The 23,400-nt window shown below is 46.0% G+C and overlaps 1 protein-coding gene across 1 annotated transcript in view; it reads left to right on the plus strand.

The window, feature by feature from the left end:
- The window catches only part of COL4A2 (collagen type IV alpha 2 chain), a 730,687-nt gene that overhangs the window by 504,149 nt on the left and 203,138 nt on the right, over positions 1–23,400 (plus strand). The window contains exons 18-24 of the mRNA XM_069636740.1: positions 906–972; positions 9,878–9,988; positions 11,830–11,976; positions 12,639–12,731; positions 12,925–13,088; positions 18,781–18,853; positions 18,950–19,056. Of these exons, the coding sequence (XP_069492841.1) occupies positions 906–972; positions 9,878–9,988; positions 11,830–11,976; positions 12,639–12,731; positions 12,925–13,088; positions 18,781–18,853; positions 18,950–19,056 (762 nt within the window). The remainder of the gene's footprint in view (positions 1–905; positions 973–9,877; positions 9,989–11,829; positions 11,977–12,638; positions 12,732–12,924; positions 13,089–18,780; positions 18,854–18,949; positions 19,057–23,400) is intronic.

Consider the following 23,400-nt stretch of genomic DNA (forward strand, 5'->3'; position numbering starts at 1 on the left):
TTCAACCTAATTCCCACATTTTTCAATTGATCAGTGTGATCCTTCCTGTCGTTCACTCACAGATTGGTTCCTTCCATCCTCACCACCTGGTCTGTCAGCTACACCTTTAGCAAGTGACCTCCAACTCTCTGCCTTCCAGAAATGATCTTTGATTCAAGATTCCCTTCGTTGTCCTAGACCTCCCTCCCCCACCCCCCTTTAGAGGCCTAGGTAGAGCCATAGCTCTATTCTAGAGCACATGGAAGTATACATTAAAGGGAGGCTCTTGTCAATCATGTGCTGTGTGATGCAGAGATTGACTCTCATTGGCCCCTTGCATCTTGCTAGTGGCTTTGACCCCCCCCCCTCTGACAACTCTCACACTCCACAGCTGCAAATACTTCCAATAACTCTCTAACTAGAAGCAAAATGTCCAGAACCATGCAGCAACCAACCCTCACCAAAAGGACCCAAAATACAATTTTACAAGGAAGCGTCAATAAACATGTCTTTTAAGAATTCGGATGGGCCCGCAGGCACAGAACAGATATTATTCTTAAGGGTCCAATACCGTATTTATGTACTTATTCTAACATGGAGCAGGCAGGATATTTGATCACGCTTGCAAAACTGTCAAAGAGGAGAACAGTTGTTATAGGTGGCGAGTGAGTAACAGTGCAGATTTGTTGATAACCAATTACACAAATTGTCACAATTTATGGACAATGGATTAAGAACGCATTTTCTGTATGCATTAGACATTACCTTTAAAAGGTAGTTCATTTCTCTTCCCGCTCAGTTGCTTGTGACAGTGGATATGCAGACTCCTTATAAGATTTGCTCTGTTACGCGGAAATGTGGATCCAAGAGATATCCATTTTCAGTTTGGAGTCTCATGTTAATTCTTTCCCCTTTTGTTTTCTCAGGGAGACCGGGGTCAGCGAGGGAAGCAAGGACCATCAGCTTACGCTGAGCGCCCTAAAACGAGAAAAGGTACCGCAAACTTTATGGAAAGAATTTGTGTTTTCAAAATTCGGTGCATTCACAGTTCATGCTGCATCTGCCCATATATGGTGGAAGTGGAGTAGAGTTCTTTTTTGGAGTATTTGCTTAAACATTTCTGCTTTCTGCTAACATTACATTACTAAAGCAATAATCACCCGTTCCACGGGCTGCAAAGGGTGATGATGGCCCAGAGCCAGAGTAAAAGGCCTGAGCGTAGCGATATGATATGATAGGTTATTTATAACGCGCTTAATACCCAGAGGTTTCTAAGCGCAGACCCGTAGATCGAACCTGTGGTGGTCCGTGTCATCTTGCTTCCAAGGCGAGCACGTTGCCCCTGAGCTATCCTCCTGAGGCCTTTAATGAGGGTCCCTTGTTCCGTTATTAGCCATTCCAACCCGTTAAATGGGTGATTATTGCTATTAGCACCCTGGGCTGCCAATCCAGTAACCTGAGGTGCTGATGGAAGTGTCTTTTAAATGAATGAATGGGGCACCTCACAGAGTCCCGGTCGTTCATAGAAAAGGCTGTCTCAAGTTGGCCGCCACGGAGCTGGACGACAGGGCTCTAAGTAAAGCCCCTCTTCCATTTTTATGGTGGCCAGAACTTCGATGGGCTGGGTTTGCGCGACATGTTAGTTAACACTCATTTAGCCAATTGGCTATAGTTTGGGATAGGACAAAACTGTCTAATCCCACCACTGCAAACCCGAAAATGTAGGGTCTTTTTGTGGAATGTTTGCACCTTTTCTCACAAACAATGATGCTAAGTGGGGTATTTATTTATTTATTTATTGATCATTTGTAAGGCGCTTTATACAGCAGAATTGTGTTTGGAAGCGTCATAAGGCTCAGTGGGAAGGGAACAGGGGAGATAATAACAGTTGTAAGAAACAAAAAACAACAATATTATATATACGGTCGTGGTCCTACTAGGCCTTGTGACATTTGCTGTGCAAGTGTATTGAAGAGAAGTGCGGGGAAGGGAGATTGAAAGGGGGAGCAGAGGAGTGGACAAAAAATGCTGGAGGAGGGTCCAAGAGAGAAGTGCTAAGGGCAGCCAGGAGCACCTCTGGATAAGTGCTAATACAAGCAGATCTCAAGGGTGGTGTGTGGAGCCACCAGGCAGGGGCCCGCAGGGTAATGGGAGGGTGGGATGGTAATGACAGGGCGGGTGCCTGAGAGCCTGTGAGGTTCATGATGAGGATCAGGCCACTGGTCACAGCTGCAGTGGGGTGATTAGCAAGGAAGGAAAAGAGGGGAAGAGGCAGAGAAGAGCAGAGATTTGAGAAGTTTTCGGAACTTGAGGAGGTCTGGCTCAAATCTGAGATGGACAGGGGGGCTGTTCCAAAGGGAGGTACCAGCCGCAGAGTGAGATATGCCCCCTACTCTCTGCTCAGAAAAACGTTTGACAGTTAGAGAGTTGGAATTAGATGAGCATAGGGCTCGAGCAGGGGATTATTTGGGGAGGGAAAGTTGGAGGTACTGCGGTCCCAGGCCCCAGAAGGCCTTGTGTATGATGCAGAGGGTCTTGAATTTGATCCTTTGTGCCCCCGGGAGCCACTGGAGAGATGTTAGGGCTGGAGAGATATGGTTCCTGGACTTGAGGCCAAGGATAAATCTTGCAGCCTTAGTCTGGATTAGATCGAGGGGGGCGAAGAGAGGAGAGAGGGAGATTGAGAAAGAGGCTGTTGCAGTAGTCCAGCCTGGAAAGGACCAGAGCTCTGGAGACATTGAGCTTCCGGGTGAAGGTGACAAAGGGAAGAATGCCTCTGGGGAGGTGGAGCTGGAAGTGGGACTTTTTGGTAAGGTTCATGATGTGAGGGGTGAAGGAGAGAGCAGAGTCGAAGAAGACCCCAGGGTTTATGGCCTCACAAGATGGTGGGTGTAGAGGGCCCAAAGAGGGTGGCCAAAGGGTAGGAGGGGGTAATAGAGATAGAGTGATAGTTAGCCAGGCAGGAGGTTTCAGCAGACAACCTTTTTAAGAGAGGGTACACAAGGAAGTGCTTGAGGGATTTGGGGAAAGAGCCAGTGGAAAATGAGTGGTTACAGAGGTCTGCAAGGGCCAGGGTGAGAGAGAGGAGATGTCCTTAATGGTTCTGGAGGAGCACGGGAGCACCTGTTTGGGGGAGGCCTTCACGGAGTGGACCACTTTAAAGACCTCATCCAGTGTTATGGGCAGGAAGGAGGAGAGTGAAGGAGTGGGAAGAAGAAGGCCAAGGGAGGCAGGGGAGTAGCAGTGGGAGAGGATATGGGGGTGAAGGAGAATGAAGACAGGATGCTCTGAGTTTTGTAAGTGTAGTGGCAGGCCAAGGCAGCGCAGAGGGCCTAGGAAGGCAGGAGAGAGCTGGAGACTGCAAGGGAATTGGCAAGTTCCTTGCAGATTTCGAAAATGTGGCTGTGTTGTTAGAGGCTCCAGTGGTGGGGGCTTGGAAGTGGGCCCGCTTTTTGGAGCGATAGAGGAGCGGCATTGCCTTTGGAGCAAGCAGCAGGGCAGTTTGTCAGAGGATGAGCCCAAAGTCTGCCACTTCCGTTCAGCAACTCTTCAGAGATGCTAGATCAGAGTCATACCAGCTGTTGTTCTTGGTGGCAGGTTTTAGACAGATCCTCATGGCAGGGTCAAGGATGTCAAGAGTGTTTGAGATAGCAAGATGCAGATTAGCAAGGACAGAGTCAGTGGGAGAGTCAGGAGTGGGGCTAGGATGGGGGATGAAGGTGGAGGCAAAAGCAGCAACAGACACTTGTTTCATTGGTCGGATGACCGTGAAGAAGGCTGGCAATGCAGGGGGTGGCTTAGATAGAGGGCCAAGGGGCCCCATATAGGAGGAAAGGAGAGAGTGGACAGACCATGAGAGGGGGGTGGTGACCGGGTTAGAGATCTGGATGTCGCCAGAGATGAGGGCATCAAGAGTGTGGCTGGCAGAGTGAGTCAGGACGGAAGGAAGAATAGTGAGATAGAGGGAGTCACAGAGGACGCAGAACTGAGAGGTGGATGATTCAAGAGAGTCAAGGTAGATGTTGAAGTCACCAAGGAGGAGTTTGGAAGAAGAGGGTGAAAGAGTTGAGGCAATGTCGGTCCATTCAGAGAGGAAGAGGGAGATAGGGCCAGCGGGTCTGTAGATAGTGGCAAGGGTGAGGGAGAAAGTGGAGGAGACGCCAGCCTACAGGTGAGGCATTCAAAAGAGCAGTAGGATTGAGTAGGAATGATGGAAGCAGGGGCCCACTCAGGGAAGATCAGGGCCACACCACCTCCAGTCCTCTTTGGTCTGAGTTTGGAGAGGATTTTGTAGCCCTCAGGAAGGAGAGCAGTGACAAAGCTGGCATTGAACCACGTTTCGGTAAGAGCAAGGACATCCAAGTCAAGGTCTTTGAGAAGGAGACAGATATCATAGAAGTGTTTGACAGTGGAGCGAGCTTTCAGAGTAGCTAAGTGAAGCTGGTTACCACCTTTGAAGATTTTCTGAGGGAGTGTACAGGGGTGTGGTACTCCTATCAGTGGTGATGGAGAGGTGAGAGGAGAGGAAGAAGGAGTGGCTGGAGAGTAGAGGAAGTTTATGACAGAAGGCAGGCACCGGTCGAGAAAGATAAGAGCAGGTTGAGAACATTTGGCCATAATAATGCCATTGTGATAGACATTAATGATGCACCAAGAGGATGAGAAGTGTGCAAGGAGGACTGCCCATCTAGTGCCACCATTAAATGGTGAGGAGGAGAAAGGAGAAAGAGTGGAGACCAGATGGGGGGTAAATAGATCAGGAGAGGGAACAGTGAAGAGGATGTCTGTGAAAGTCTTTCTGGAAATGGCATTGACGTGTCAGTGATGGGAAGGCCTGGGTTGGAGTCCAGAAGAGCTTTTTTCAGCTTTTTTCTTCCATACTTTGTGAGTGAGGAAGTATAGGTGATATAATAGCAGTAGGAACAGATAGGAGAGATGAAGATTGCCATGGGAATGGCGGCGGAGAGAGAGATAGGCAAGGGAGCGGCACAGTGCAAGGGAACTCACCAAGTGGCCTAGCAGCCAGGTAGGCACAGTGGAGGAGGTGTGCAAAGGAAGACAGTGCGCAGAATGAAAAACCCTCCTAGATTCGAATGTCCCCAATAGGCACAAATACGGTACAAAATGGAGGATGCAACAATTTAAAAAGCGCACCTAGATTTAATTTTGCCAAAGAGCGCTAATAAAGCACAAAATTGAGAATGCAACAGTTTAAAAAGCACACCTAGATTTGATTTTGCTAAAGAGCGCTAATACAGTACAAAATGGGGGTCAACATGTTTAAGGCACTCTTAAATAGGAAATATGGGTTTGGCACTAGTAGGCAGCAAAAAGCAGGCTATAGATGAGATGTACAATAAATACATATGTCAAATGGGAGGAGGAAACAGTTTTCAGCCAGGCTGTAAGACAATGGTGGCAGCAGGCAACCAGATAGAGCGTTGTGGACCAGACGCTGGTTATCCGGTGTGCTTACCGGTGCAGAAAAGTGGCACATTGCTCATCGTTCTGAAATGCAGGGATGCAGAAAGTGTGTTCTGTGTGCATCTTGGGCTGGGGGAGGATTGCAGGGGCGGCGGCATGTAGGGGGGCTCCCTCCAGCTCCAGACCGATCCAGACATGGGTCTTTGTGCACGGGGCTGGCTCACATTCCTACCGGCTACTGGTAGGCCCAAAGTGATGAATGCAAGTTAATCACAAGCCTTGTTGGACGGGCTCCATGGCAACCCTCGGAGGCTCTCCAGTCCCAGAGGATGAGGGCGCCCATTGCCAAAGGGTGTGCATTCAATGGGGTAAATGCTGCCCACATGTGTTGTCGGCAGAATTGAGCAACAGGTCAAACTTTAAGTTGCAGCAGGATCTTTCTGGAGGTCATCTGCCACTGTTTGCAATTTTAATGTTAAACAAACACGCCACTGTGCTTGTTGTCGCCCAAAGGGCTTACCTGGAAGGGATGGCGCTCCACGATCCTCCGGTGGTCAGAGCTATCTGCTGGGTGAGGGGGGCACATTGGGGGGAGGCTAGCGACCACCACGCACCAGGAAAAAACAGGAACAGGAAGGTCAAGAGTCCAGCGATGGGCCTTTTACCCTGGGGGAAGCTCGCCAATAGCACTGCTCACCAATTTAGATTTAATGCCCCCGCCTCCCCTCCACTACTCAACCAGCTCTCTGTGGCTTCACTGCTGAATCAGCACTTCACCGGCTCTCCCACCCACAGTCTGTTGGTGGCCCGCTTTGTTCTTTGATTTAGCATGCAACCCAGTGGGATAGCGTGCACCACTGCCAGGTCTCCTCACGCCTCCCTCTTCCCAACACGGGAAGAGGCAGGAGTAATCTGCTTCTGGGTAGCACCTGCAGGCTGGCCATGGCAGGCATGATCCTTCTACCACCGATTCCCGGGACTCTGGAGAAGCGTCAGCCCGGCCGCTCTCCCCTTCTATATGGCTCTCCAGTTCACGCGGCGGCAGGCTTCGGAGTCGCCATGCTCAGATCCACTCTGTTTGCTTAATGGACACTGCCTATGGTGTGCCTTGGAGCTCACAGGCTCTGGCATCCACTGTGCTCCCCCCCCCACTGGCGGTCCCGATCCACAAAATCAGCCTCTGCCTGCAAGGTCCGGGTCAGGCTGTGGTGAGTGCCGCTCTGAGCCATGAGGCAGCCGCCATCTTCTGAAGTTACTTAGTAGGGGTAGGGTTATACATTAGGCATGGGAGGTGTGGGGGTGCTGTGGGGGTCCTCCCCACATTTATTTGCAACAAGAAGTGCAAAGATTTGAGGAAAAACAAATCGAAATTTCTGGGATGCGCAGTAAAAAATGCACAGTGACCACATCAATCCCTATAGTTTTAGACTTTAATGTTCAGGGGAGGTTGTGTCTTGTGTCAAATTGATCAAATGTAACGCATGAGTAACCTTCGTTTGTGGTTTGTACTTGGATGGTTTAATCACATCCATGCAGAAAATATATAAATCTGTAAGTGTGCTGCAGTAGACAAATTTAGGGAAAGGATGAGGTGAGCTTTAGTAAAAATACAGAGACACCTCACCTCGCCAATTTGTGGGCTGTGCTTCCCCAGAGAGATTGCATAGAATCCCATCAAAATATTTAGATCCGGACTCAACTGAGGATTTGGAGTTGCGAGTTATACAAAGTTACATTTTTCCACCAACAGGAACTTTGGTTTGCCTCCTGGAAATTGGCTCTGAATGTTTCGTCTGTGCTTGAGCAGAAATCTTTTAATTCTAGGCAAATCACTTTATCCCGCGGTGCCTCTCATCCTATTTTCAGTAACTTTGCCCCAATCGATTCCTACACCCAAAGCTGTCCAGAAAGAGCACTTTGGGCCAGATATTCAGAAACTCTTCGGGGCAAGTGAGGAAATGCGCAACTCCTCACTTGCGCGAAAAAAATTTGCTGCCTAATTCACAAACAGGCATCTGAATGAGCGCATCTGAGTCACCCGCTGCCCCTTTTGAATCAGGTGCAAGGGGACCCGCAAATCGTGACAGGATCATTTCTGACCCTGACACAAGTTGTTTTAAAGTGTGCCAGTCAAGTGTTAAACCGCGGTTGTCACACTAGCATTTCCAACCCGCAAAGGGGGTATGCTCTGATAGTAAGCCGCAGTGGTCTTCAAATCTTTTTGGCTGGGGCCCCCTGAGCAAAATTTGGGCAGGTCGGGACTCCCCAGAAATGCCAAATAGACAGTATATATTGCGCGACGTCAACTGCTCCCATCACAGTCGCTGGGCTCCCTCATTCCACTCCTACCCAGTCCCTGGTCTCTCCGCACCCCATCACACACCATGGGCTCTCCCCACTCTGCTCCCACCACTATCCCATGGTTCCCGCCCATTGTGCTCCCACCATAGTCCCTGGGTTTCCCCATCCCGTTTCCAACACAGTCTGAGGGCCAGTGGCGGCTGGTGATTTTTTTAAGTGGAGGGGCATAACTATTTCCACCAAAAATACCATAGCGACTCAGCATAGTGAGGGAGCCAGAACCAATAAAGGGGGACTAAGGGGGGACTCATGAATGTTTTTTAAATAATGGGTTAAAATGTTGCATTGTAGAGCATACTTTTAACAAAAAAATGGGTAAATAGCCAAACAGTTTGCAATTGGTGCTGGGGGCCCAGGGGGCAGGCATGACATTTTTTACTGGACATCTATAATAGATGTCCAGTAAAAAGATACCATCCCTGTTCCCTGGGCCTAACACAATCATCATGATTATGTGTGTATGCACGGCGCTGCACATTCATACAGCAATCACTCTATCATTCACACGAGCATCCATCACCATACATTCACTCATAACATAAGCATACACGCACCCATACACATGTTTAAATAAAAACAATGAACATAAACGTACCTTCTGCATTGGCCTGCGTGTGGGTGCTGAAACGCCCTGTTCCAGGCTGCTCTGTCCGTATGTGCGAGGAGGCGCAGGAGCTCCTCCTCGGACATACAGACATGCAGTGCCCCAGCCAGCATTTCCAATGAGCTATGCAATGCTGGCGAAGCAAAACACACCAGCACGTGCATGGCTCGGTGAGCATGTGCGGCTGGGGAACTAAACTGAACTGTCAAAGGGAAACATTGTTTCCCTTTGACAGTTCAGCCAGCCCAGGAGCACTTCATCAGCTGGAAAAAGCAGTTGAGGGAGTGCTCACTGTTTCACTGGGCTGGCTCCTTATCTCCTCCATAATGGATGAGCCGCCAGGCTTGGACTGGCCTATAGGGCAATGCCTGTACCAAAAATGTAAAATGCTAGTGTGGGCCAGTCAAAATGGGCCACCATTTTGGCCAATGTGGACCAGTTTGATGAGTTACTTAACTATGCAGTTAGTAATTTTGACCATTGTTGCTGAATATATCCCAATTTACTTACAGTTTAACACTAAGCACCCCCTTGGATACTATTGAAACAGTGGGCCTCATTACAACCCTGGCTTGTAGCTGTGCCGGTAAATCCAGCACGGCTGCCGCCGGAGTTGCATCTGGGTCCGGCACCCGCGAATGGGCAATTACCGGGTCATGCCGAGTTAGGCGGACCTGATAATTGCCCTTTCGCGGGTGCCGGTACCGGCAGATCCCCATTCCCATTTGAGCCCCAAAGGGCTCAAATGGGAATGGGGAGCTCGGATGCACCGGCACCGTTAATAACGGTGCCGGTGCATCTGACGAGCTGTGCTCGCGGGTGCTGCACGGCCTGCCAGGTCGGACCTGGCAGGCTGTCAGGCACCCGCGACCACAACTTTTACTATGGCGATACGGTAGCAACGGTGCCGGTAGCTTACCGGCACCGTTGTTACCATACCGCCATAGTTGTAATGAGGCCCAGTCTGTGACTAAAGGAATGAATATCCATTTACAACTGCGGGTCACTTTTTCATTGTTGCCTGAGAGCCACTCTGCCCATTTCTTCTGAGGGCCCCCCCAGTGATGCACCCACGGACCCCAGGGGGGTCGCACCCCACAGTTTGAATACCGCTGTTAGGGGGATGAGACAGATGACACAAAATGCTCTGCTTTTAGCTATTTGCTAAATGTGTTACTTTTTCAGCCCCTTTGCCTGTGTTGTCATGTTGGGTCAGATGAACTGAGGTACTTTTGCTGCAGGCATTCACATGCGTACAAACCTTCAGTCTCTGGGTATCGCAATGTCAGAACTCACCAGGTGTTACATTTACCTACTTGAATATGTTGAAAATCACACATGAGTTTTTTTGTTTTTTGCGGTGGCAAAAAAAATCCCGTCCACAGAGAAACAAGAACATGAGCCACAGGCTCCACATGAACGTCCATCCACACAACCCCACCTATGCTAATCCATCCAAAGCATGCTGTCATGATACAATCCATAAAATAAACCTTTACATTTTTGCAGGTGAAAAAGGTGACGTAGGCTATGAAGGTAATGCTGGGATTCCAGGGGATGAAGGTGAGGAGGGGGACACTGGTCCTCCCGGCCGCCCCGGATCGCCAGGCATCTTTCCAGGTGAGGAATTTCACTTTGCACAGATACAGTTTGCTCTGGTTCACTGTGGCATTTTAGCCTTTCTAGACTCTTGTTGGATGCACCACAAAGCATTATAGTCCCCCTGTGTTGTATCATATACTCTATTCTGTTTTAACAGTCATTTTAGTGAAATGCATGGTTTTACATTAATTATAGTATGATCTGCGCTTCTTCTTGACTTGAATACAAAGCTTTGCCTCCCTCCTAGCCTCCCCCGCCACCCCAGCGATGCCAAAAAAAGTTCTAAAGTCTAAGCTGGTAAATTCTGCTGGAAAGATCTGCTGGTGGATTTTAGATGGAGAACAGCTTACTCAGCTCTAGAACCTGAAAGGCTGAGCTTTGTCCAAATAGTGCCTAGAAAAGAAATGTCAAATCTCCCGTTCATGTAAATCGTAAAATACAGGGCTTTACTGCTCATCCAAATAACAGAGAGTTCTGAAACCTGTAGTACACTTGACCTCAGACCTTGCTTTGTATGTTTTAAGTCAAATCAATGTTATGATCATAGTGTTTCCTATAAACTGGAGCAATTATTGTAACAATTCTCCATCCACAGTAAAACCAATGATAGGCCTCAAGGTCAGCTGCTGACACTTTGGGCCTCATCACGAGTTGGGATGTAGCCCTTAGTTGCAGTGGTAACGGTATTACCGCCGCATTTAAGGGCTGGCCCTATCACGGGTTGGGCGCTAAATCGGCTGTTTTACCTCCAGCTTTTTTCTGGAGGTGAAAATCCCTGTTTTCAGCGGTATTACAGCCAGCTGTATTAGCTTGCAGTATTAGCACCCAAAATTCCCCATTCGATCCAATGGACCCAATCAGGAATGGGGATTTACTGTTAAGGCCCAACCCGTGATCCGGTGGTAATACCACTGGGCAGGTCGGTGCTAGGGCTATTACAGTCGGCGGTATTACAGCCGGGAATACAGCCCAACTCGTGATGAGGCCCTTTGTCTACATAGGTTCTCCTAAGGAGCTCATTATAATATTGCAAAAACATCCAGGCTACGGCAGTGACCATTGTTTAAGGGACGACAAAGGTTTGCTGTTGGTCACCTGAATATTGACGCAGATAAGAATTGAGCGCAGGCATCTATGCTTTATGAGAAAAAGAGTTAAAAAGTACTGCCCAGATTAAGTAACCTGGAACAAATCTGCTAAAATGTTTTGAGCATTGGCACAAATATGCACACAGTGGGTCACTATGGGCCTCATCACGAGTTAGGCGGTAGCCCTTAAATGGTATTACCGCTGCATTTAAGGGCTGTCCCTATCACGAGTTGGGCGCTAAATGGGCTGTTTTACCACCAGCTTTTTTTCTGGAGGTGAAAATCCCATTTAGTGCCCTGTATTACAGCCGGCTGTATTAGCACGCGGCATTAGCGTTGAAAATGCCCAATTGGATCCAATGGACCCAATGGGAAATGTTAATGCCCAACCCATGATCCGACCACCTCTATTTTCTGCTAGTTGTCGCACCTCATAGGCACACATGTTCCTCTTGGTGGCCCCATCACCCTCTCACAACGATGGGTCGTTCTTCAGATGTGATGCGGCCAAAACCCCTATTAGCACTGAAGACCACTTAAAATGGTGGTTTATTACGTTAAGATCTTGAATCCCTCACTATTCCATAGCATCGCAGCAGACGTTCTTTACTTAACGTGCTCACCCAATATGTAAAGGCTTCAAATGCATGTTATTGAGGTACATGAAATTATACTCATGCGTATATTTATCAGAACTATTATTTGCATGCATGTAGAAAGCAACATGTATGATCAGTTGTGCCGAAAGTGCTCCTGTTTGTTCCCCCTTAGGTTATCCTGGTGAACTGGGCTTGAGTGGTGAAGTTGGACCGAAAGGTTTTCCAGGGGAACCCGGTTCACCAGCCGCTTTTCCTGGCCCTCAAGGGGCAGATGGACAGACCGGTCGCCGAGGCCTACCTGGTCCACCAGGACCTTCAGGTGAGTGCTGGCAAACGACCTCCTTTTAATTGTACTTGGAAAGTGGCTGCCTGAATGCCATCTTTGTCTCATTTGCACAATGACACAAAATACTGTACTAACCAAGTGCAATTCTGATAGAGGTGCATGATTGTTTTCTAAAATTGTATTTGTTTAAATGTTTGTCTCACATAGTAGTGACTCAACATTGCAGTGTTGGGGTTTTCGTCATATGGGCACTCTAATGACATATTACTATGTGAGAGGCATGCTTGCATGATCAGGAAATACATGTTTTGATTGGATTTCCTCCGAATCCTACAGCACAGGGGTGTGACATTCTCCCCAGCAGGGAAGGGGTTAATCTCCACAGGTCTTCTCTGTTTTATTGGCATAGGGAAAAAATGATCCCTCCTTTTGCAATATAAAATGTGTAACAATTGCGTGTGTGGAGACAGGGGACTGCAACCTGTGCCTTTCCAGATGTTTTGGACTATGACTCCCATGATCCCTCACCCTTGTCTTTGATCGCTACAGCTGATGGGAGTTGTAGGAAAAAAACATCTGCAGAGCCAATGGTTGCAGAGCACTGTTTTATGGGGTGTTTTCTAGATTACCAGCAATATATATTTTTTTTAAAGTCTGACGTCCATCTTAAATTTTGCAAACATTCTATTATTTAGGCTCGCCCATTGGACCCAAAGGATTCCCGGGCTTTCCCGGCTACGATGGTCCAACCGGATACCCTGGGCTACGTGGACTGAAGGGAACTAAAGGTTAGTTTTAAATTTAAATTGAAATTTAGAACTTAAATCAGCAGAGTAGGAAGAATTCAATGTCAGTGTTACTTTGAATCAACGGTATAAGTGAAGACATGTTTCAAATACTGCATCTGCGGCCATTTCCTCCTTCTGAGGCCATCTTTGGGGAGATATGACTCTTCTGACCATGCCATCTTTAATTTGACAGGTGATTCCGGTGACTGTGGGTGCACTGCAGAAGGCGAAGCAGATAGAGGGTCAACAGGCCTTCCAGGCCCAGCCGGATTCCCAGGGGAGCCGGGAGATTTTGGAAGACAGGGCGAGAATGGTGATCCGGGCATTACCGGGTTACCTGGACCCCCAGGTGGACAAGTAAGGAAGCCTAAGGGGATCATGAAAATAAATAATTAACGCAATACCACACCGTAGGAGCGGACCCGAGAGTTGTTAGAAATAGAGGCTGAACAGTGCATAGGTTCGCTTCTGTGAAGTGATGGGTGAACAGAGAATTGATTTTTGGACAGCAGCCTCTCCTCTTATCCTTAGTCGCAGGAGGATGGCTCAGGTGCAACGCGCTCACCTTGGAAGCAAGACGACTCAGAGCAATACAGGTTTGATCCCGGGTTCGCGATTAGAAACCTCTGGGTATTAAGCACGTTATAAATAAGCAATTATAATTATACTCTTCCAATCCCAAAGGCCTTTAAACAAGCAATCATAGAACCACATGTTTTGGCTTTTCTATAGTCAACTCGTGTGGCTGCAGAGATGTTCTCGCAGGTCCCTATCAGAGAGACTGGGGAAGCTGCCATTATGTCCATAAGGGATAAAGTTTTGCCATCAACTGCTCAGGAAAATACTGCACTGCCAATGATCGCTACCAAACGAACAAACGCTTGCAAAGGGTTGCCAACAAATGCACAGAAACATGTCCCACGGTCAAGGATTGCCATCAGGAACCCAGGTACTTGTGCCACTGCCACGAATGCCCAACAAAAGGCCAGAGTAATGCCACATATCCAAGGATTGCAATATGTTGATTGACAGTCTATATTGTATTTTATAAAATAGTGCTGCCCTATAAGACGAAGACACTCTTACATGCCGAAAATAAATACACCCATTCCAGCCACAATGCACTGCTGAGTGTCTCTGAGCTAGAATTGAACTTCCAGGAATGAGCACTAGGTGGCGCTGTGGCATGTGTGATTGTTGCTGAAAGGGCCTTTTTCACCCTTTAGCTAAACCATGATTTCAAACTTCACTGTAACTGATATTCATGTGATAATGATTCTGCACTGGATGCCGCTCATTACTTGAGGCTGGCAGTGAGAGGCGGTTGTATCCTCAGAGCGATACCTCCTGATAGAACCACAACACACCGAATCTGAGCTAGTCTGCCAGAGCATAAGTCCCAGAATCCTGTTCTCCCCCCACCCCAGCTCCTCCGACAAAAATAGAGAAACATACCACACATGATAACTAGAACTGATGTGTGAGGGGTCGCAGCAGAATAGCGTGGGCGGGGAGAAAAGGCAGGCCCACCTCCCCAACTTATCTAGCTGCAGCCTCCCTATGCAAACCAGGGGCCGGATGTCGGAAATGGCAGCGAGAGCCAAATTCGCAAAACGCTTGCCAACTAAGTAATCTCGAAGTCCGAAAAGCACTTCAAAAAATGAAGAATTTGTGAAGTTAGAGAATCACACATGGAAAATCCCAAAATCAGAGCAGAAGTACTTGAAAAAAGGTGTCACGTTACCATGACTTCAGGCATGGCTGCAAATTACATAGGGACCTCTAGAAAAAGCTCCAGCTTTTATAGTTTTGTACGAGTCCTCCGTGACTGTGTGGCCATTTTCCCCCAGCAGCCCGCGTCACCGCTTTTGAAAGTAGACCTTATTCCCCAGCTGTGTGTGTTTTCAGCTGCCTGTGTGCCAATTCTTCTCAAGCAAAACTATTTCTGCCCAGTTCAGTGAAAGAATTTGAACTGAAATGTTGATTTTCTAGGTAAAGTGGTGTGGAAGGTAGCAGCAACCACGTGCATTTAGTGAAGAATTTCAATGAAAGGACTTTTGCCATTTTATCTGTTCACATATCCTGTTTTTTTCCATTAAAGTACATCAGATATGCAGTTGTAAGGCCTGATTTGAATCCTGGATGGTCGTCATGATATGCTACAGGTCTGCACTGTGCGTTGCATTACATCTGAGATCTCTTGCAAATGGCAGGAAGGGTTGAGAGCACATTTCAGAAGAATTGGGGCGGGGGTGCGGAGGAGGCGATAGCGATTGATGCAAATCCTTACTAGTAATCCCTCACGTCTTCACTGTAATTGCTACTACTTGACACTACCGTGAATCTTTCTTTTTCAACTTGCCAATGAAGAAATAGATATTTTTGAAATGCCAAAAACATGCCTTATTCATATATATATATATATATATATATATATATATATATATGTTCACAGATTCTTGATTTCTCGCATCACACAAGTTGAACTGCACTCTCCATAACGGTTCTTCGTAAAAAAAAAACAGATACTTAGTCCATTAAGCAAAACATATCTTCCTTTATTTATTTCAGGGAAAACATGGAAAAATAGTAAAAAGACCATCAGATTATGGTCCTCCCATGCTATAGCAAAGAATTTGCTGAGGCGTTTACGCGTTTTGTGGCTTATTCGCCGCTTGTTCACAACAGAGTGCCTCATTTCACTCGTGTATGTTTAATTTAAAAGCATTCAATCACCGTTTTAAGGTGGAAATAAACAAAGGACTTCCGTGCATGCCCCACAATAACATACCACAATTCTGTCGGCCATCTTAACCTAGTTGTTTACATAAATGATCATTAGGTCATTTTCTTTTTGCCAACATATCATCCAGTAGTGTTCAAACTGTACTGTCTTGTGGGATCTCTCTTTTCTACAAGTTAATACACACTGGTCTGCTGCATGTTTCTGCCGCCAGTATTTTTTGCAATAGCATTCAATTACTGTTATTCCAACTTGTTGCCATGTACATTCAAATAATGTTACTTTGTCACGTGTATGGTACACTATTCCAACTCATAAATACACTACAAAATAATCTTTTTGTGTAAATATACAAAGACTAGGAAAATGAATTTTGAAATAAATTTCACTTTTGCTGCATCTACGGCACATTCTATTGTTCGCAAAAACCCATTTTTTGGGTTGTATCGCCGGATTACTATATCAGTATTGCGACATATATTAGGAGCATGGCGCAAATAACAGCATCAGGTGTAAATGTTCTGGCAACAAAGTGCATGGTGCAATAGCAACATCTCAAATTGTACTATGTAATTGGCTATCTATAAAGTGCATAGTGCAAATAGCAGCGTATGGTAAGGGTATTAGAATAGCAAAGTGCATCATGCAATAGCAGCATACCGAAATTATCTAAAGTGCATAGTGCCTAAAGTGCATAGTGCATAGCAGCAAAGGTTGACATAAACGTTTACTATAAAGTGCATAGTGCATCTCATAAAATACCTTACATTAGCAACAGACCATGTCCATCATAAAATTGGTCTAATCTCCACAGTTTGATGACACAACTTTTTTGTTTGCAGTAATCATCACCATTATTCAACTACCATCTCATTTTCCATAAAGTGCCTAATGCATTAGTTCCTCTGGCCGTACGGATCCCCTAGCTATGTGGCAAATCATTTGCAATCGTGTAATTTGCACATTCTTATTGTGTTCATAGTAACTGTCGAGCAGTTCAGTCCATTAATCCACTCCAGCCCAGGCTAAATGTTCACAAAGAACTTGTTCAATTCACATCATTGTCCAATGTGCATAAGAAACAACCACCAATATTAAAAACTCATAAAAACGTATACAATTAAAATAAAGCAGACACTAAACATCACTCCAATAGAAGTGTTAGAGATGGCGACAAACTCTAAAATGAAGCTGATAAGGAGGAAGGAGAGGAGCGTCAAAAAAGGGGAAGGGAAAAACTAGGTTCCAAATGAAAAGAGAGAATGGCCCTTATATATATATATATTTATTTGCTTATCAAGCACCGGAGACCACAGGCATCAGGGAGTCACAGATAAAACAAGAGAAACGAACAACACGCGCCTTCTCACACATCCTAATTATGGACCAGGCGGCCTTCTGGAGTCAGCACGGCAGTCCCAAAATTACTCATTTAGGAACTTAGGTGCAGTACCATAAATAAACACTGCAGGTATTTTAAGATCCAAGCTACTCCTCACTGATGATGCCCAATGAGGGCGAAACATGTTTGGAGATGCTTGTGGACCCGTGCAGAAGGGATGTGACCTAGCAGTTTGTGCTGGACTGCCCCTTTTTTGGTGGGACAAAGCCTGATTTGCATATGGTCTTTCCTCTTCTGTAATGGCTTGGCAGGTGAAGAACAATGGTCTGAATGGTTGCCCAGAGCTGTGCCCGTAGTTATGATTGATTAGAAACCTTCCAGCCATCACCTTATTGGTTTCACTTAGGTATTTTAAGTCTTCATACCTGCCAGGGTGGCCCGATCATGCTTTTCGAGCCCCTCTTGCACCCACCACTACACAATCACCTATAATTCACCAAAAATTGGAATCCTGATGCATGCATTAACTCAACATTAACCCCACACCTACTTATCTGTGCTGCTTCTCTCTGGAAGGTAGTCCATTTATAGTGGTGTAACACACATAACCTTGTTCGTACAGCAGGTCCCAGATTTTTGCAAAGGAACATACACTGGAATGGCCCTTTACAAAGACCTGCCAAGTCTAGCAGAGTTAAGTTCAAAATGGTAATGTTAAAGTGCTTGTAAAGCGCATCAGTCGCCCGGAGGCATCATGGCGCTGGGAAAAAACACAGAACAGTGAGAGTGAATCACACATGAGTTTTAGAAAATAAATGTTTTACTTGATGACGAAACGTAAGGTAAACAGATAGACAATGGCAGGTTATTCCAAAAGATGGATGCTGCAACGGAGAAAGTGGGACCACCCTATCGGGTGCAATGAAACCAAGGCACCTGGATGCGCAAGGCATTAGCAGAATGGAGAGATCTAGTAGGAATATATGGGCAGAATTTGTCCTGAAAAATTCCGCACCGTAACCATTAAAAGCGTGATGGACAATATATAGGGTCTTAAGTGTAATTCTACCAGCCACAGTGAGCCAATGTAGGCCATCTAGAATGGGAGAGATGTGAGCCTGATCTGACGAGCCAGAGGCCACTCTAAAGTGGCGAGGTTCTGAAGAACCTGAAGCCGGTGGAGCAGGTAGGCCGGCTGTGCGAGATAGAGGGAATTGCCATAATCGAGATGACCAAAAACCGCAGAGGCAACAACAGGCGCAGGGAGTTGGGAGGGTAAGAAAGAAAGGACCTTACGTAGGGCCTTACGTTCAAAGTGACCAGACCAGCAGACTGAGCTAATTTGAGAACTCGTAGGATCCCATATGCGACTTTTCAAACGTTTTTATCATCAGCCGATGAACTGCCACTCAGTGGGAATGTCCAAAATTAACACATGCAAAAGGAACAGCTCACGGTCCGGGGTGGCGGGGCTGATAAATTCAACGATCATCTCAACGGGGCTTATGGACTTGCTCATAATCCTATATTGATTAGGGTACTCTGCCTTTTTCTACTTTTTTAGGTGTGTGGATAAACAATAAATCACTCACTGCACACTGATCAATTTCCAGAGATTCTGGCCGCTCAATCCCTTCATAATGTGTTGCTGTCTCAGCGCCGTGTAGATGCGCACACCGGTGGCGCACTAGCATTGTGATTACCATTGGATGTTTTTTAAGGCAATGCCCATCTCTCCTTGATGCTTTCCCTTGTCTCATGTCAGAGTGCATGACCCTCCTACCCCCACCCCCTCTTACTGCCCCCACCTAGAGTCAATGTCATTTTACTATGCTCGGTGATTGTTGATCTGCTTTCCTTGTACTCATTGTAATGATCGTTTATAAAAACCCAATGAAATATTGTTATGAAAAAATATATATTGTTTTAAAATGTCTGCATATTTATATTTCCCCTGTAATTAGGGACGTTCTGGGGCACCTGGCTTTCCAGGACCAAAGGGGCACAAAGGAGAATCTATGCTTGTTACCACCAAAGGCAAGAGCATTTATTTGTCTTCCTGCTGAGCCTCTGCAAAGTTTGTGAACGAGAGGTGGCTGATTTAATCATCATTTGGTACATTACCCTACACAGGTGCGAAGGGAGAGCGAGGTGGATCTGGCTCACCTGGTGCCGAAGGCCTGCGCGGTGCTGACGGGCGGGACGGTCTAGATGGTGCCCCTGGGCCATCCGGGGCCCCGGTAAGTAACAGATCGGTGTGTGCAGGGGGAGGGGGACATTGCATTTACATTGTGCGACAATACATTTAATCTAAAAGGCTGTGAAAAGGATTGTGGTTGACCTATGATATTGTAATACCTACACATGCTCCTAAAAACACGGTCAGAAGTTAACATGCAGCCTTACAAAAGTGTTCATATCTGTTAAGCCAGTGCTCAGTACCAAGTCGGGGAAATTGTGAAAATCACTTTCTAATTTTCTGTTCTTCACATCACAATTGACCGTGATACAGAAAATTCAATATATAGAGCTAAAGGTATTTAAAATGTACAACTTGACCTGTGCCGGGTCACTCCAACTATTCACTTAGCCTGAGGTGTCCCGGGGCTTCTCCATCTTTGCGGGAGCCATTGCAGAGCCCTCCCTGTCGCTTCAGCCTGGTCCAGCCATGTCGTGATCCATTCCCAAAAGGTTGCTGATGGAGATCGGAGTCGCTAAATCCCTGGACCCAGCTGTCCATGTTATTAATCGTAGAAGACTTTGCTCCCAGGCCTTCAATGGCTGACACCATGGTGTGAGTAGTAGTCCCCTACAGCCCTAACTTACCTTGGCTTGTTGTTTTGGTTGATCAGAATTTGTCTATGGCTGGGTGCAAACTTACTGTATTGTAAAGTCACCATGTCCCCCATTCATTCCAATGGGTGCAATGTCCACTGCTGCAGCTACCTGGGCCTGATGGTTGGTGGTGGAACTTTCCTATGAGAATACTGTCTAGGCTCCCCCTCGAGAACTGCGATGCGTAGCTGGCCACTCTATTCATTGGAAACCTCACTTACACATATTGCATTCTGCTGACTCTAGGGCTACCGCTATATCAAGGACTTTTTTTTCCTATGGGAGAACTTCAAATATTTTCGAAACTGCCCCGAAGTAACCAAAATCTGATCCCTTACCTGGAACATTATTGAGCTTAGTTGTTAGGATTGGCCAGGGATCTTTAAAATCAGCTTGGTGTGCTGATGCTGCCTTGTATAGCTTTACAAGGCCTTTATGATATTGGTTTAACATCCTCACCCCACACTTTTGGCACTATTACAGTATTGTCCTTTGAACTCACTGAATACTTAAGTGTGGTCGGTTTCCCATTTTGGGTCACCAGACTGTGACCTGTATAAGCATATAAATTACTTCACTTACTTTGCAGGACCACTAAAGTTGGTTTCCCAGAACCTTACACCAGAAGTGGTTCTAAACAATATTCTTAGAAAACTGTATTAATTCTTAAGTCTGGTAGATGTCCTAATTGGATCCTTGGTACAAAGAGGGGTCTGCCCTGACGTCTTTAGTATTGAGGTCTATTTGTTAACTTAAATGGGCCTGGAATTATTTTAACATGTCACAAACTGACAGAGACATTGTGAATGTAGTAATACTCATTAAATTTGAGAAATACAGACAAAAATCGATGTGAAGGGTACAGATTTTTTGTTTATTTTGCTGTTAATGCATGTCAAAGTCATGCATCCGTTCTCTTTTTTTATGTTTTTTTTGGAGGGGTAAAAAGGGGTTCAGTACATTCAGGGTAGTTCCTATTCACAAAACCTTGATGTAACTGAGTTAACAATGAAATTGCATTCATACAAAGCTTAAAACAGTATAGTGCTTTGGAAATCAATGTGTAACCACCACCTATAGTGACAAGTGATAGTACAGGTACATAGTACAAACTTCAGCTAATTAGACAACAATAGATGGTATCGCAGTTGGTTGTATGTAGCCAGGCTAAGGGGTGACCTAACATGTGGTCGACGTCTAGATCTAAATCAAAAGATTGGAAGGACTCGGTAGAGAATGAAGTGCTGGTCCTTTAGACGTTTCGGCAAGATGCCTTCATCTTCAGGGCCTGGAGAAGGTCTCCCTGGGGGGTAGATTTTGATTGCTGTATCGCTGGTGTGGAGCAGGATTTCAATTTATCCTTGCTTGTAGGAAGCAGCGCATGCTGCTGTAAGCTTCCTCAATATGTTCTCAACGAGAGATCAGTGGGGGTGGATGCCGGCTGTAAGGTAGGCATCTCTGGAGGTAAAAGGAGGCAAGTGCTAAGGTGAGAGTTTAGTTCCCGAGTTGGTTGCTCAAAAGTCACTTTCCTTGATTTAGGAGTCTGTGGTGAATAACAAACGGTCCTATTGGATCCTTAACTGTGATTGTATATACATGAAGAATAGATGGTTTCCACGCACTTGTAGTATTCTAGATTAATGCATCTGTGTTGGTAAATAAATAAGTTGCCTCATGGGTAAGTACTGGGACGAAGAAGAGGGATGCAATAGGGATGTGGGAGTAATTCTGGGCTGACTAGCTGCTTTGACTGCCAACCCAGGCCTATATCCTGTTAATGGCACCAGGCGGCACCTCGGAAACCCCCCAGGGACTAATCCAAGGGGGCTGAGCTGCTTATGTTGTGAAAACAGAACAATAACATGAGGCCGGGAAGCCCAAAAAGAAACACACCAACACAGGTTACAAAGAAACATACAAGTGCTTTATTTCAAGCTACAACAGTTACCAAGTCAATTGACAAACGGATAGCTATTCGGCTCTCAGTATAACATAACGAACTTCAACGAGGGTTCGATGTGTTAATGAGAGACCGCATATTGGAATACCCGGGCCTTTTATACAATTTGTCCAGCCCTTGGCCAACCCTCTTACGGGTTAACCATTTCTGCGAAATATAATTCCGGTCTTAGGGTTCCTTGCCAGGTCAACCTTTAATATATGCATTTCGATTAGTTTCGTGGATATAAGTAGTACATTTACATATAGGTCATCAGTAGGACAAGGTCTCTGTTCGCGACCCCGACAAGTGGCCTGCAGGCATATTAATTATTCAGCTGTACGGCGGTCACAACCGCCAGAATCTTATTCAGAATGTCATTTGGCCTCCATTTTGATGTTCAGGGTGACTTCTACATAACAAGAGAACCTAAAATGGCGGTTTAATCCAAGATGGCAGCTTACATTGATTTCTCTAAGGTCAAGACCTTGTCGTGGAGTTTGTTCGCGCATGATGTTTAGACAACTTGGCGTAGGCCAATACACATACAATTATTACAATAGGAGGCATAATATTATTTCTATTCCGACAAACCCTCCTTTTGGCCTATGCCAAGTGCTAATACTATTTCTAATGTCTTTGTAAATAACTCCATGCATCCTGAATCGTTATCTGTAATATCTATAGCCATTAGGTCATTCACCAGAACCTCTTGCAACACAAACCCCTTAGATGCTGTATCTGGGGCATACATTTTATGTCCTATCGTGCTCACCGCCTGAGCGCAACATCCCCCTAGCATTGCACATATACTAGGTAGACATTGGATACAGCAACAAAGGAATAGCATAATTCCCAAAATAACCAGTATGACAGAAAGCACCTTCCAACCCCAGGATCGTAGGGAATCCCAGAACCAAGCACTAATACTCCAATCTCCCACAGGAACATGCACTTCTGAACTAAGGACGTGCAAGTTCTGTATTGCTTTGAAAATTGTCAGTGAGGAATCTGGTACGAAAACACAACAAGCTACCAATCTTATTGCTTTCTGGTACAGTGTCATATTATATAGTATATCCGTGGTCCGGTTGATGGTTCTCTCCAGTACTCTTGCTAGCCCCCTAATATTTTCAGAATTTGCTATCTGTCCCCAAAATGGCACAACTGATTTTGTTATATCTCCCAATATTTGCCCAGGGGTATCTCCATTCTCGTCCCGCCGTGGGCGAGCCTTAAAAACTTCCAATGTGCTAGCTATGAATACCCCAGGTAACAGGATTCCTAAATAACAGGTTCCCTGCCAATCCTTGGACAACCAGGGAAATGCTGTACTACCGCAAACGAAATAGACAGGCCCCCTTACATACAGAGGTCTGTTCTCTCCGGTCAAATTTACAATGTTCACACAGCCTTCAAAATCTCCCATTGACCGAGTGCCATTCCTTTGTACACAGAAGGGGACTGAATCGGGGCTATGGTTAATAGAGTACAAAGGAGGCACGGCGTCCTTATTGCCTATCGGAGCCATTTTAAAGGAAATTAAAGTTTGGAAAGGAAGAGACAGTTTATCAGATGGCCTAATAGAAGCAACATTAGGCTTACTTCTATTTGCAAAAAGCGAGCATCCCAGGGGAGTCAATTCACGTTTCTCAAAATCATTTAAATTAGTTCCATCAAAGTTCCCTGAGATGCTGTCTTTCCAACGGCCAAAGAATAGTGCTCTAAGAGAGGCATAGCAAGCAGTCATTAAAGGTAAAGGGTGAATATACCATCCTAGCCCCTTGTTCCCGTTTTGCGGTAAATGGGT

The sequence above is a fragment of the Ambystoma mexicanum genome, chromosome 7p (assembly GCF_040938575.1).
Source record: "Ambystoma mexicanum isolate Mex_15411 chromosome 7p, UKY_AmexF1_1, whole genome shotgun sequence".
Classification (NCBI taxonomy): Eukaryota; Metazoa; Chordata; class Amphibia; order Caudata; family Ambystomatidae; genus Ambystoma; species Ambystoma mexicanum.